Source organism: Saccopteryx leptura, chromosome 6 (genome assembly GCF_036850995.1).
Source record: "Saccopteryx leptura isolate mSacLep1 chromosome 6, mSacLep1_pri_phased_curated, whole genome shotgun sequence".
NCBI lineage: Eukaryota > Metazoa > Chordata > Mammalia > Chiroptera > Emballonuridae > Saccopteryx > Saccopteryx leptura.
The window spans coordinates 131,968,997-131,981,172 of record NC_089508.1 but is presented as its reverse complement, the minus strand read 5'-3'; the positions used below and the strand labels follow the sequence as shown (position 1 = coordinate 131,981,172).

Here is a 12,176-nt window from a genome sequence, read left to right as displayed (position 1 = left end):
GAATCAACAAAGATATATTGGCCTTAAAATAAACACTAGAGCACCTGGAAATGAGAGATATCTACAGGACATTTCATCCCAAAGTGACTGAGTATACATTTTTCTCCAGTGTACATAAATCATTCTCAAGAATTGACTATATGTTGGGCCACAAAAACAACATCAGCAAATTCAGAAAAATCGAAGTTGTACCAAGCATATTTTCTGATCATAAAGTCTTGAAACTAGAATTCAACTGCAAAAGAGAGAAAAAAAATCCCACAAAAATGTGGAAACTAAACAACATACTTTTAAAAAATGAATGGGTCAAAGAAGAAATAAGCACAGAGATCAAAAGATATATACAGACTAATGAAAATGACAATACAACATATCAGAATCTATGGGATGCAGCAAAAGCAGTGATAAGAGGGAAGTTCATATCACTTCAGGCATATATGAACAAACAAGAGAGAGCCCAAGTGAACCACTTAACTTCACACCTTAAGGAACTAGAAAAAGAAGAACAAAGACAACCCAAAACCAGCCGAAGAAAGGAGATAATAAAAATCAGAGCAGAAATAAATGAAATAGAGAACAGAAAAACTATTGAAAAAATTAATAGAACAAGGAGCTGGTTCTTTGAAAAGATCAACAAAATTGACAAACCCTTGGCAAGACTTACCAAGGAAAAAAGAGAAAGAACTCATATAAATAAAATCCAAAATGAAAGAGGAGAAATCAGCACGGACACCGTAGATATACAAAGAATTATTGTAGAATACTATGAAAAACTTTATGCCACTAAATTCAACAACCTAGAAGAAATGGATAAATTCCTAGAACAATACAACCTTCTTAGACTGAGTCAAGAAAAGCAGAAAGCCTAAACAGACCTATTAGTAGAGAAGAAATAGAAAAAACCATTAAAAACCTCCCCAAAAATAAAAGTCCAGGCCCAGACGGCTAAACCAGCAAATTTTATCAAACATTCAAAGAAGACTTGGTTCCTATTCTACTCAAAGTCTTCCAAAAAATTGAAGAAGAAGCAATACTTCCAAACACATTTTATGAGGCCAACATAACCCTCATACCAAAACCAGGCAAGGATGGCACAAAAAAAAGAAAACTACAGACCAATATCTCTAATGAATACAGATGCTAAAATACTAAACAAAATGCTAGCAAATCGAATACAACAACATATTAAAAATATACTACATCATGATCAAGTGGGATTCATCCCAGAATCTCAAAGATGGTTCAACATACATAAAACGGTTAACGTAATACACCATATCAGCAATACAAAGAACAAAAACCACATGATCTTATCAATAGATGCAGAAAAGGCTTTTGATAAAATACAACACAATTTTATGTTTAAGACTCTCAACAAAATGGGTACAGAAGGAAAATATCTCAACATGATAAAGGCCATATATGATAAACCATCAGCTAACATCATATTAAATGGCACAAAACTGAAGGCTTTCCCCCTTAAATCAGGAACAAGACAGGGTTGTCCACTCTCTCCACTCTTATTTAATGTGGTACTAGAGGTTCTAGCCAGAGAAATCAGACAAGACAAAGAAATAAAAGGTATCCATATCAGAAAAGAAGAAGTAAAGGTATCACTTTTTGCAGATGTTATGATCCTATATACTGAAAACCCCAAAGAATCCACAAAAAGACTACTAGAAACAATAAGCCAATATAGGAAGGTCGCAGGATACAAAATTAACATACAGAAGTCAATAGCCTTTCTATATGCCAACAGTGAAACATTTGAGAATGAACTCAAAAGAATGATCCCCTTCACGATTGCAACAACAACAATAAGATACTTAGGAATAAATATAATAAAGAATGTAAAGGACTTATATAATGAAAACTATAAACCATTGTTAAGGGAAATCGAAAAAGATATAATGAGATGGAAGAATATTCCTTGCTCTTGGTTAGGAAGAATAAATATAATCAAGATGGCCATATTACCCAAAGCAATACACAAATTTAATGCAATTCCTATCAAAATTCCAATGACATTTTTTTAAAGAAATGGAGCAAAAAATCATCAGATTTATATGGAACTATAAAAAACCCCGAATAGCCAAAGCAATCCTAAAGAAAAAGAATGAAGCTGGGGGCATTACAATTCCTGACTTCAAACTATATTATAGGGCCACGACAATCAAAACAGCATGGTATTGGCAGAAAAATAGACACTCAGACCAATGGAACAGAATAGAAAACCCAGAAATAAAACCACATATATATAGTCAAATAATTTTTGATAAAGGGGCCAACAACACACAATGGAGAAAAGAAAGCCTCTTCAATAAATGGTGCTGGGAAAACTGGAAAGCCAGATGCAAAAGAATGAAACTGGACTACGGTTTGTCCCCCTGTACTAAAATTAACTCAAAATGGATCAAAGATCTAAACATAAGACCTGAAACAATTAAGTACATAGAAGAAGACATAGGTACTAAACTCATGGACCTGGGTTTTAAAGAGCATTTTATGAATTTGACTCCAATGGCAAGAGAAGTGAAGGCAAAAATTAATGAATGGAACTACATCAGACTAAGAAGTTTTTGCTCAGCAAGAGAAACCGATAACAAAATAAACAGACAGCCAACTAAATGGGAAATGATATTTTCAAACAACAGCTCAGATAAGGGCCTAATATCCAAAATATACAAAGAACTCATAAAACTCAACAACAAACAAACAAACAATCCAATAAAAAAATGGGAAGAGGACATGAACAGACACTTCTCCCAGGAAGAAATACAATTGGCCAACAGATATATGAAAAGATGCTCATCTTCGTAAGTTATTAGAGAAATGCAAATCAAAACTGCAATGAGATACCACCTCACACCTGTTAGATTGGCTATTATCAACAAGATAGGTAATAACAAGCGTTGGAGAGGCTGTGGAGAAAAAGGAACCCTCATTTACTGTTGGTGGGAATGTAAAGTAGTACAATCATTATGGAAGAAAGTATGGTGGTTCCTCAAAAAACTGAAAATAGAACTACCTTATGACCCAGCAATCCCTTTACTGGGTATATACCCCCAAAACTCAGAAACATTGATACGTAAAGACACATGCAGCCCCATGTTCATTGCAGCATTCTTCACAGTGGCCAGGACATGGAAACAACCAAAAAGCCCTTCAATAGATGACTGGATAAAGAAGATGTGGCACATATACACTATGGAATACTACTCAGCCATAAGAAATGATGACATCAGATTATTTACAACAAAATGGTGGGATCTTGATAACATTATACGAAGTGAAATAAGTAAATCAGAAAAAAACAGGAACTGCATTATTCCATACATAGATGGGACATAAAAGTGAGACTAAGAGACATTGATAAGAGTGTGGTGGTTACGGGGGGAGGGGAGAGAGGGAAAGGGGGAGGGGGAGGGGCACAAAGAAAACTAGATAGAAGGTGACAGAGGACAATCTGACTTTGTGTGATGGGTATGCAACATAAGTGAACGACAAGATAACCTGGATATGTTATTTTTGAATATATGTATTCTGATTTATTGATGTCACCCCATTAAAAAAAACAAAATCATTAAAAAAAAAAAAAGAAACTTGTTCAGGTAGAATGAAAAAATGGCCCCAGACATAATGACGTACTTCAGGAAGGAATAAAGAGCAATGGAAAAGGTAAATATAAATGACTATCAACTGTACAAAATAGTAATAATAGTAATTTCTTCGAGGGTTAAATTGTAAGTAGAGTGAAAATTCATTCCTTCAATAATGCAAAAGGTGGGAGGGGGTGGTAAGTTAGTGTTCTAAGGTTTTATCATTAATGAAACTGTATTGAGGCAAAGACACATGTTATAACCTCAATGGTAGCAATAATAATATAAAAGAATTGCCAACAATAGAGGGAAAAATGGGATAATAATAATGTTTGACTGCCCTAGCTGGTGATGTAGTGGATAGAGAGTTGTTTCAGAGGTCTCCAGAGCTTGAGCCCTGGTCAGAGCACATATGGAAATAACCAATGGCACAACTAAGTAGAACAATGAGCTGATGCTTCTCTCTCTCTAAAAAAAAATGTTTGACTAATTCAAAAGAAAGCAAAAAGGAGAGAAAAGCAACATAAACAGGTCAAATGATAAAAACAATAAGATTCGAGATAATACTATATAAATTAATTACATTAAATATAAATGGATCAAATACTCCAAATAAAAAACAAAAAAATTACATGTGGCTTTTATAAAAGACCACCTTAAATATACTGCTCACAAAAATTAGAGGATAGTTTATAGCTTCATATTCATTTGGAAATATCCCCTAATTTTTGTGAGCAGTATATATGGACATAGAAAGGTTGAAAGTAAAGGATAGAAAATTAAACCATGATACTACTAATCAAAATAAATTTGATTTAGCTCTACTCATATTAGAAACCTGCCCTGGCCAGTTGGCTCAGTGGTAGAGCGTCAGCCTGGCGTGTGGAAGTCCTGGGTTCAATTCCCGGCCAGGGCACACAGGAGAAGCGCCCATCTGCTTCTCCATCCCTCCCCCTCTCCTTTCTCTCTATCTCTCTCTTCCCCTCCTGCAGCCAAGGCTCCATTGGAGCAAAGATGGCCTCCTTCTCAGGCGCTAGAGTGGCTCTGGTCACAACAGAGCGATGCCCCGGATGGGCAGAGCATCGCCCCCTGGTGGGCGTGCCGGGTGGATCCCGGTCGGGTGCATGCGGGAGTCTGTCTGACTGCCTCCCCGTTTCCAGCTTCAGAAAAATCCCCCCCCCCCAAAAAAAAAAAATCCAAAAAAAAAAAAAGAAAGAAATACTTTCAGGCAAGAAGGATTGTCATAAATAAAGAGGAATATTTTGTAAGAATAAAGGAGTCTTCCCCTCAGGAGGTATTATAATTTTAAAGCAAAAATGGCTAGATCTACAATCATAGTGGGCAACTTCAACACACTTCTCAGTAGCTGATTAAGTGGACCAAAAAACCCCAAAAACCACCTCTGGGTATTTCAAATTACTCAGAGTATGTTCCCTGGCCAGGGAAATAAATAACAGAAAGAAAGCTAGAAAACCTCCTGTTGTATTTGCCAGGGAAAACCGCTGCCTTGGTTATATCAACTTTCTTCGCACAGTGACTCTGCACCAGGGAGGTTGAACGTTGCTGGAAAAACCCAGCCCTGCTCACTGACCTCACTTTAAATTTACATCCACAATCCTTACGTGGGCCTTCACAATTGCCCAGCAGTCCTATCATATTTCCTGGGTAAATTCAATCTCATATACAACTTTCACCTCTCTTTTCAAACCTGCAGCTGTCGTGATAAATTTCCTTCTTATTCCCTGAGAAAATTAAAGCAACCAGAAGAGAAGGTCACCCACCTACCAGCGACTATCTCACATATTTGCACCTTGCCTGTATGCTTTGTTTGCTCCTCTCCCAATAAAAGAATGTGCTTTCATTTAAGGCTGCATCTCCACTTGTATGCCCTGGATTTCACTGGCACCTGCTTAATTCCATGAGGCAGAAGAAAGACAAGAATTGCAGAAACAATTTTTTCTATGAGCATACAAATGATGTAATGCCACCTATTCTAAAAATAAAGCTCCTGGCCCTGGCCGGTTGGCTCAGCGGTAGAGCGTCGGCCTGGCGTGCGGGGGACCCGGGTTCGATTCCCGGCCAGGGCACATAGGAGAAGCGCCCATTTGCTTCTCCACCCCCCCTCCTTCCTCTCTGTATCTCTCTTCTCCTCCCACAGCCAAGGCTCCATTGGAGCAAAGATGGCCCGGGCGCTGGGGATGGCTCCTTGGCCACTGCCCCAGGCGCTAGAGTGGCTCTGGTCGCAAAAGAGCGACACCCTGGAGGGGCAGAGCATCGCCCCCTGGTGGGCAGAGCGTGGCCCCATGGTGGGCGTGCCGGGTGGATCCCGGTCGGGCGCATGCGGGAGTCTGTCTGACTGTCTCTCCCTGTTTCCAGCTTCAGAAAAATACAAAAAAATAAAAAATAAAAATAAAAATAAAGCTCCTCTATCCTCTTCTAGCTACTGCCTTGTTGACTTGTACTCACCTTTACAGCAAACCTTTTCAGAATGGTTGTCCACATTCACCATCTCTACCTCCTTACCATTCTGATTCCCTCAGGCTTGCATTCCTTCATCACCCATCCTCTCTGTTCCTGCCAAGGTGATGCACCTGGTACCAAATCCCACGGCCAGTTCTCAGTTTTTTTTTTGTTTTTTTTTGTATTTTTCTGAAGCTGGAAACGGGGAGAGACAGTCAGACAGACTCCCGCATGCGCCCGACCAGGATCCACCCGGCACGCCCACCAGGGGCGATGCTCTGCCCCCTCCGGGGCGTCGCTCTGCCGCCAGTAGAGCCACTCTAGCGCCTGGGGCAAAGGCCAAGGAGCCATCCCCAGCGCCCAGGCCATCTTTGCTCCAATGGAGCCTTGGCTGCGGGAGGGGAAGAGAGAGACAGAGAGGAAGGAGGGGGGGGATGTGGAGAAGCAAATGGGCACTTCTCCTATGTGCCCTGGCCGGGAATTGAACCCAGGTCCCCCGCACGCCAGGCCGACGCTCTACCGCTGAGCCAACCGGCCAGGGCCTAGTTCTCAGTTTTTATAACATACAAATGCTCCCTGCCACATTTGACACCACTGACGACTAACTCTCCCTTAAAGCACTCGTTTCTTGGCTTCTGAAATACACGCCTCTCTAATTTTCTTCCTACCTTTCAGCTACTCCTTTGGGTCTCTTTGTTGGCTTTTTCTCTCCTTCATGATCATTAAGTATTGGAGTACTCCAACCTTGACCTCTTCTCTGTTGATACTACCCTTAGTGATTTTCATGCAGTTCTCTGGATTTAACATGGTTCATATGGTGATGATACCTTCATAGACCCCTCCAGCTTAGACCTCTCCTTGGACTCCAGACCTTTTTATCTAACTGCTCACTTATATTAAACTTAACAGAGCTAAAACGAATTTCCTAATTTTCCCATTTACCTGGTCTATGACCTGCCCCCCCAACCCATCTTGCTGAAAGTATCTCATAGTGTGTCAGTTTCATATTGCTGCAGTAACACATTACTACAAATTTAGCGGCTTAAAGCAACACAAATCTATTCTCTTACAGTTTTTGGAGGCCAGAAGTCCAAAATTAATTTCATTGGGTTTAAATAACATGTCTCTGTCAGGCGGTGCTCTCTCTAGAGGTTTTAGGGGAGAATACATTTCCTTACTTTCCCCCTCTCTAGAGCTACATTTCTTGGCTCATGGCCCCTTCCTGCAGCCTTCAAAGGCAGCAGTGTGCCATGCTGCCTCAGTCCTCACATTGCCTCCCCCTTCTATGTAGACATTCTTCAAATTTCTCCTTGCCACTCTCTTATAAGGATACTTTTGTTTGCATTTAGGGATCACCCAGATAATCCAGGATAACTCCCCATTTAAAAATCCCTAATTTATTTACATCTGCTAAATTCCTATTGCTGTATAAGGTGACATTCATATGTCCTGGGGATTAGGTTGTGGGCATCTTGGGGGTCATTCTTCAGCCACCACACATAGTCAATGGCATCTCCATTCTACAGTTGCTGAAGTTCAAGCAAGCAAACAAACTTGATTCTGCTCTCTCAAACCTTACATTCAACCCAACAGAATGTCTTTGGAGCTTCATGTTTAAACTGTGTCAAGAATCTGATCACTTTTCACCCTCGCTGCTGTGATCTCTTGCCTGGTTTATTTCTGTGACCACACCCCTGCTCTCTCTTCCACTCTATCCTTTACATAGTAGCCAGATTGACTCTTTAAAAATGTAAATCATATGTCACTCCCCTGGTTAAAACTGTTCAGGGGCTTTCCATGTCACTCTGTTTCCATCTCACTGGCCTTTGTTTACCTGCGACCTTGCCGCATCCCACTCCCCCCTCAGCACTGGCCTTCCCTCTGCTCCCAGGTTGGAATCCCATCTGGCACTTAGATTTCAGATTCTGTTTACCTCCAGAGCCAATTTAAAACCATCTTCCAGTTCCTCTACCACTTTCACCTGTAGCAAAGTAGTGGTCTCTAGAATTATGATTTACTGTCTGTTTCCCCAACTAGAATATAAATTCTAGAACTTCATTACTCATTTTTGGTTGTTTTTCACGCCCCTAGAGCAGTGCTTGGCACCTAGTAGGTAATAAAGACTTGCCGAATCACTGTTCATGAAGCATCTTTACTTTTCCCCTCCAGCCTGACAACCCCACACCGTAGGGTAGCGGGGGGTGTGCAGAAAGGTACAAAGGCTTTGGCAGGCTGTGCCCTAGGACTGGAAGTCCCCTCTCTCCTTTCGACAGACGTACCTGCAGGACTTTCTGGGCTTGAGTGTCGACCACAAGGACTCTGCTCAGTGTCGGCTGGGCCACATAGATGTACCGCTGCCTGATGTTCACTGCCGACGCCCACTGGCATGGCTGGGTGGCATCTCCTTCCTCTTGAGGACAGATTTCTTCCTGTAAAGGAGATAGGCTGCCATATATAACTTATTAATCCTTCTTTCCCCTCTGACATCTCTGGAGTCCCACCCCCCGACTCCTCTGTCCCTCTCTTGTCACACTTGGAATCCTTTGGATTCACAGAACATGGCACACAGCCTTCCCACCTCACCAACTTTCCACTTAATGTTTCTTTCATCTTTCTCAGAGAAGTCACCTCCTCCCACTTCTTCTGCGACTGTAACCCCTGTGCGACTCCCTTCATCTGCAGCTGCCATGTTCACATTCTTCCACTCTTATATTCTACTTTCTCTTTGTCCTCATCATCATTATTGTAAAAACTTCTGTTCATGGCCAGACTTCTGAAAAAATCCCTATTCTTTTTCTCTGCTTTCTCACCTCTCATATGCCTCAACCCTCCGTCTTTAGTTCTCACCACGAAGCTGGTGGTGTTCTTACCACAGTCAATGTTGACTCCTCAGTTATTAAATGAACCCCACGCCATCTTTTTATTTGAACTTGGGCATCATCTATACTGTGCTGACTATTCCTTGGTTCTTCTCCTTTTATCCTACCCCAGGGGCTGATCCTTTTCTGTCACTGGATCCTGCAGAGTTCACTCCTAAAGAACTTTTCTTCTTTAAAATCTGCTCTCTTTGTTAATCTCACCTAAATCTGTGCCTTTAAATACAGTCTATATGCTTACAACTCCCAAAGTTTAAAATAGATATAATATTTTTGAGAGAGAGAGAGAGAGAGGAAGGATGAGTGATAAGAAGCATCAACTTGTAGTTGTGTCACTTTAGTTATTCATTGATTACTTTCTCATATGTGCCTTGACCAGGGGGCTCAGGCCAAGCCAGTGACCCCTTGCTCAAGCCAGCGACCATAGGATCATGTCTGTGATTCCAGCTTGAGCATGAGCCTTCACTGAAGTCAGTAATCTCAGAGTTTCGAACAAGCAACCTCAGCATTCCAAGGTGACGCTCTACTATGCTACCATTGGTAAGGATTCTTCCCTAAACTCTAGACTTATACAGCCAACTAGTTAGCTTGACTTGATTGTTTACCATACATCTCAAACATATAAGTCCAAAATTAACTCTCAATTTTACTATCCAGTCCTGCTCATTCCATTCAAAAAATAGCAGCTCCACTGTTTTATGTTCTCAGACCAAACACTTTGAGGCCATCTTTGACTCCTCGTTTCCGCATACCTTCAACCCTCACCCAACACATCAAACATCATTTCAGCTTTACCTTCTACATAGATCAACTCCCTTTTACTGCTTCACTTCTATCATTTTGGCTTAAGCCCCTATGTCACCTGAATAGCTGTTAAGCTCCTCGATTCCACCCTGGTCTCCCCTAACCTGCTCTACATGCAGGGACCACAGGGGTCACTGTGAAATGTAAGCCAGGTCATGTTACTCCTCAGCTTTTCCCTTCCCAGTAATATTCTTCCTTGCTCAGAATAAGATCAAGTCCTTCCCGAAGCCTGCAAGGCCCTGGACACTCTGGCTTCTCTCTCCCTACCTGCCTACTCCATGCATGTGGCATGCTTGCTCTTCCTTACTCGGGCCACCCTCCCGCACCAGCCTCCGTGCAGGCTGTTCTGTGCGCCAGGAATGCTCTTTCCTAGATGTCTCCATGGTTCATTCCCTTGTGTCCTTCACGTCTCTGCTTAAGTGTCCCCTTACTGAAAAGCCTTCTCTGACATTTAGCTTTGGCCCCTGGCCCTCCTTGCTCCCTTACCTCCCTGCAGCTTTCATTGACCACTTAATTCATTTATTTGTCCACCTGTTTAGTCTCTGTTCTTCCACTAGATTGTAAGCTCCTAGAGAGTAGACTTTTTGTCTGTTTGGTTCGCTGATAAATTTTTTTTAAAAATTATATTTTTTTAAATTTTAGTGAGAGGAGGGGAAGCAGAGAGACAGACTCCCACATGCACCGGGACTGAGATCCACCTGGCAAGCCCACTAGGGGGCGATGCTCTGCCCATCTGGTATCCTTGCTCCATTGCTCAGGAACAGAGCCATTTTTTTTTTTTTAGCTCCTGAGGCAGAGGCCACGGAGCCATCCTCAGCACCGGAGGCCAACTTTGCTTAAACTAGTTGAGCTATGGCTGTGAGAGGAGAAAAGAGACAGAGAGAGGAGGGGGAAGGGTGGGGAAGCAGATGGTTGCTTCTCCTGTGTGCCCTGACTGGAAATTGTACCTGGGACATCCACATACTGGGCCGACGCTCTACCACTGAGCTCACTGTTAAATCTTTAGCACTTAGTACAGTGCCTGGCACAGAAATGGTTCTTAAAATATATTCACTGAATGAACATGAGTGGAAAAGGGGGCCTGCTTTTTCCCCCAACTTCCATGATATACATTCTCACATTTTTCCTCATGACTCTCGCCCAAGTCTGTTATGATTCTCTTTGTGGTCTGTCTTGGTCTGCCTGTAACTGTACTGACCCCCGGGGTTCTGGTTCAGGTGCCTCTCTCAAGTCACATGCACATACCCTTGGAGATTATGGCTCATCCCTGGCTTGAGGAAACATTCTTGTCTGATGGCTCCCAGATCTGTCTTTAGCTCAGAACCACAGCATCCAGGTCCCAATTGGTCCATCAGCAGCTGGCCGCCTCATACCCGGACATCTAACCCTGAGCTGTTCCTCTCTTCCCTCTGGGCCCTCATCCCCATTTCGGCAACTAAGTCCAAAGTGTGATCACCATCTTTGATTCTTCCTTCTCCCATGTAACTAACCACAAATTTGTCCTTAAGGACAAATCCCAAATCCTAAATCTCTGCATTCATCTATTTTGCATTTCCATCCCCATTTCTTTCCCAAATGGCCGTGGTAGCTTTAAGACAAGTCTTTCCCTTCCACGCTTGCAGCTCTCTGTCATCACGTTTTGTCCTCATAATAACATCAATTTGCATATGAGAAAACTGAGGCTTAGAGTGGTCAAGCCAGTTTTCTAAAGCCACCAAGCCTGCTGAGTGACAGGGCTGGGATCTGAACCCAAGTCTCCCTGGCTCTGAAGCCTGTGCCCTTATCTAGTAATCATGCTGCTTTCTGCTGAACAAAGGGGATGGCTAATCCAGCAGGAAGGCCTGAGACAATACGCCAACCTCCTAATCACCCAGCACTTTAGGAAGAGGGCTGTTTCATTGCAAACCCCCTGTGTGGAGTGTGGGCATTTTCTAGATGCGAAAACTGTTAGGTGGGATTAGTCACAGTTTACTGTAGCTTTGGGTTGCTTGTACTGCTTTGGGACCTCTCTGCCTGTCTTGTTCTAGCTTTCTAGGCAAACTAAGTCCTGGTTAGGATTTGAAAGATTCCCCGAGCTACAAGGAAAGGTATTGCAGGTATGTAAACAGTGCCAAAGCGATGGGCTGCTGCTGTGTAAACCTGAGTGCTAGCAATTAACCAGGACAATGCTTCTAGAATCTCATGGCTATTACATGGTGGGGAATTTCATCAGAGGTAACACTTTAAAATAATAATGAATTTACATGAAGTAGCCTGGAAAACAGCTGTTCCTGAGCTACAAATGTGAGAAATGCAACCGCCAGCAGCAGCAGCCAGCAGAGTAATGCTTCAGCTTGCCTGGGCAGGCCCACTTCTGCCCTGGGCTCTGCGCCTGCCACTATTCCCACCACTCCCGGTTCATTCACTGCATGTCCTCAGTGAGAGGGCATGTGAGGGC

General features: G+C 42.5%; 1 protein-coding gene across 2 annotated transcripts in view; it reads right to left on the bottom strand.

Moving 5' to 3' along the window:
- The window catches only part of FSTL4 (follistatin like 4), a 592,181-nt gene that overhangs the window by 25,923 nt on the left and 554,082 nt on the right, over positions 1-12,176 (bottom strand). For both annotated transcript variants that reach the window (XM_066388059.1, XM_066388060.1), the window contains one exon: positions 8,339-8,488. In XM_066388059.1, coding sequence (XP_066244156.1) covers positions 8,339-8,488 — 150 coding nt within the window. The remainder of the gene's footprint in view (positions 1-8,338; positions 8,489-12,176) is intronic.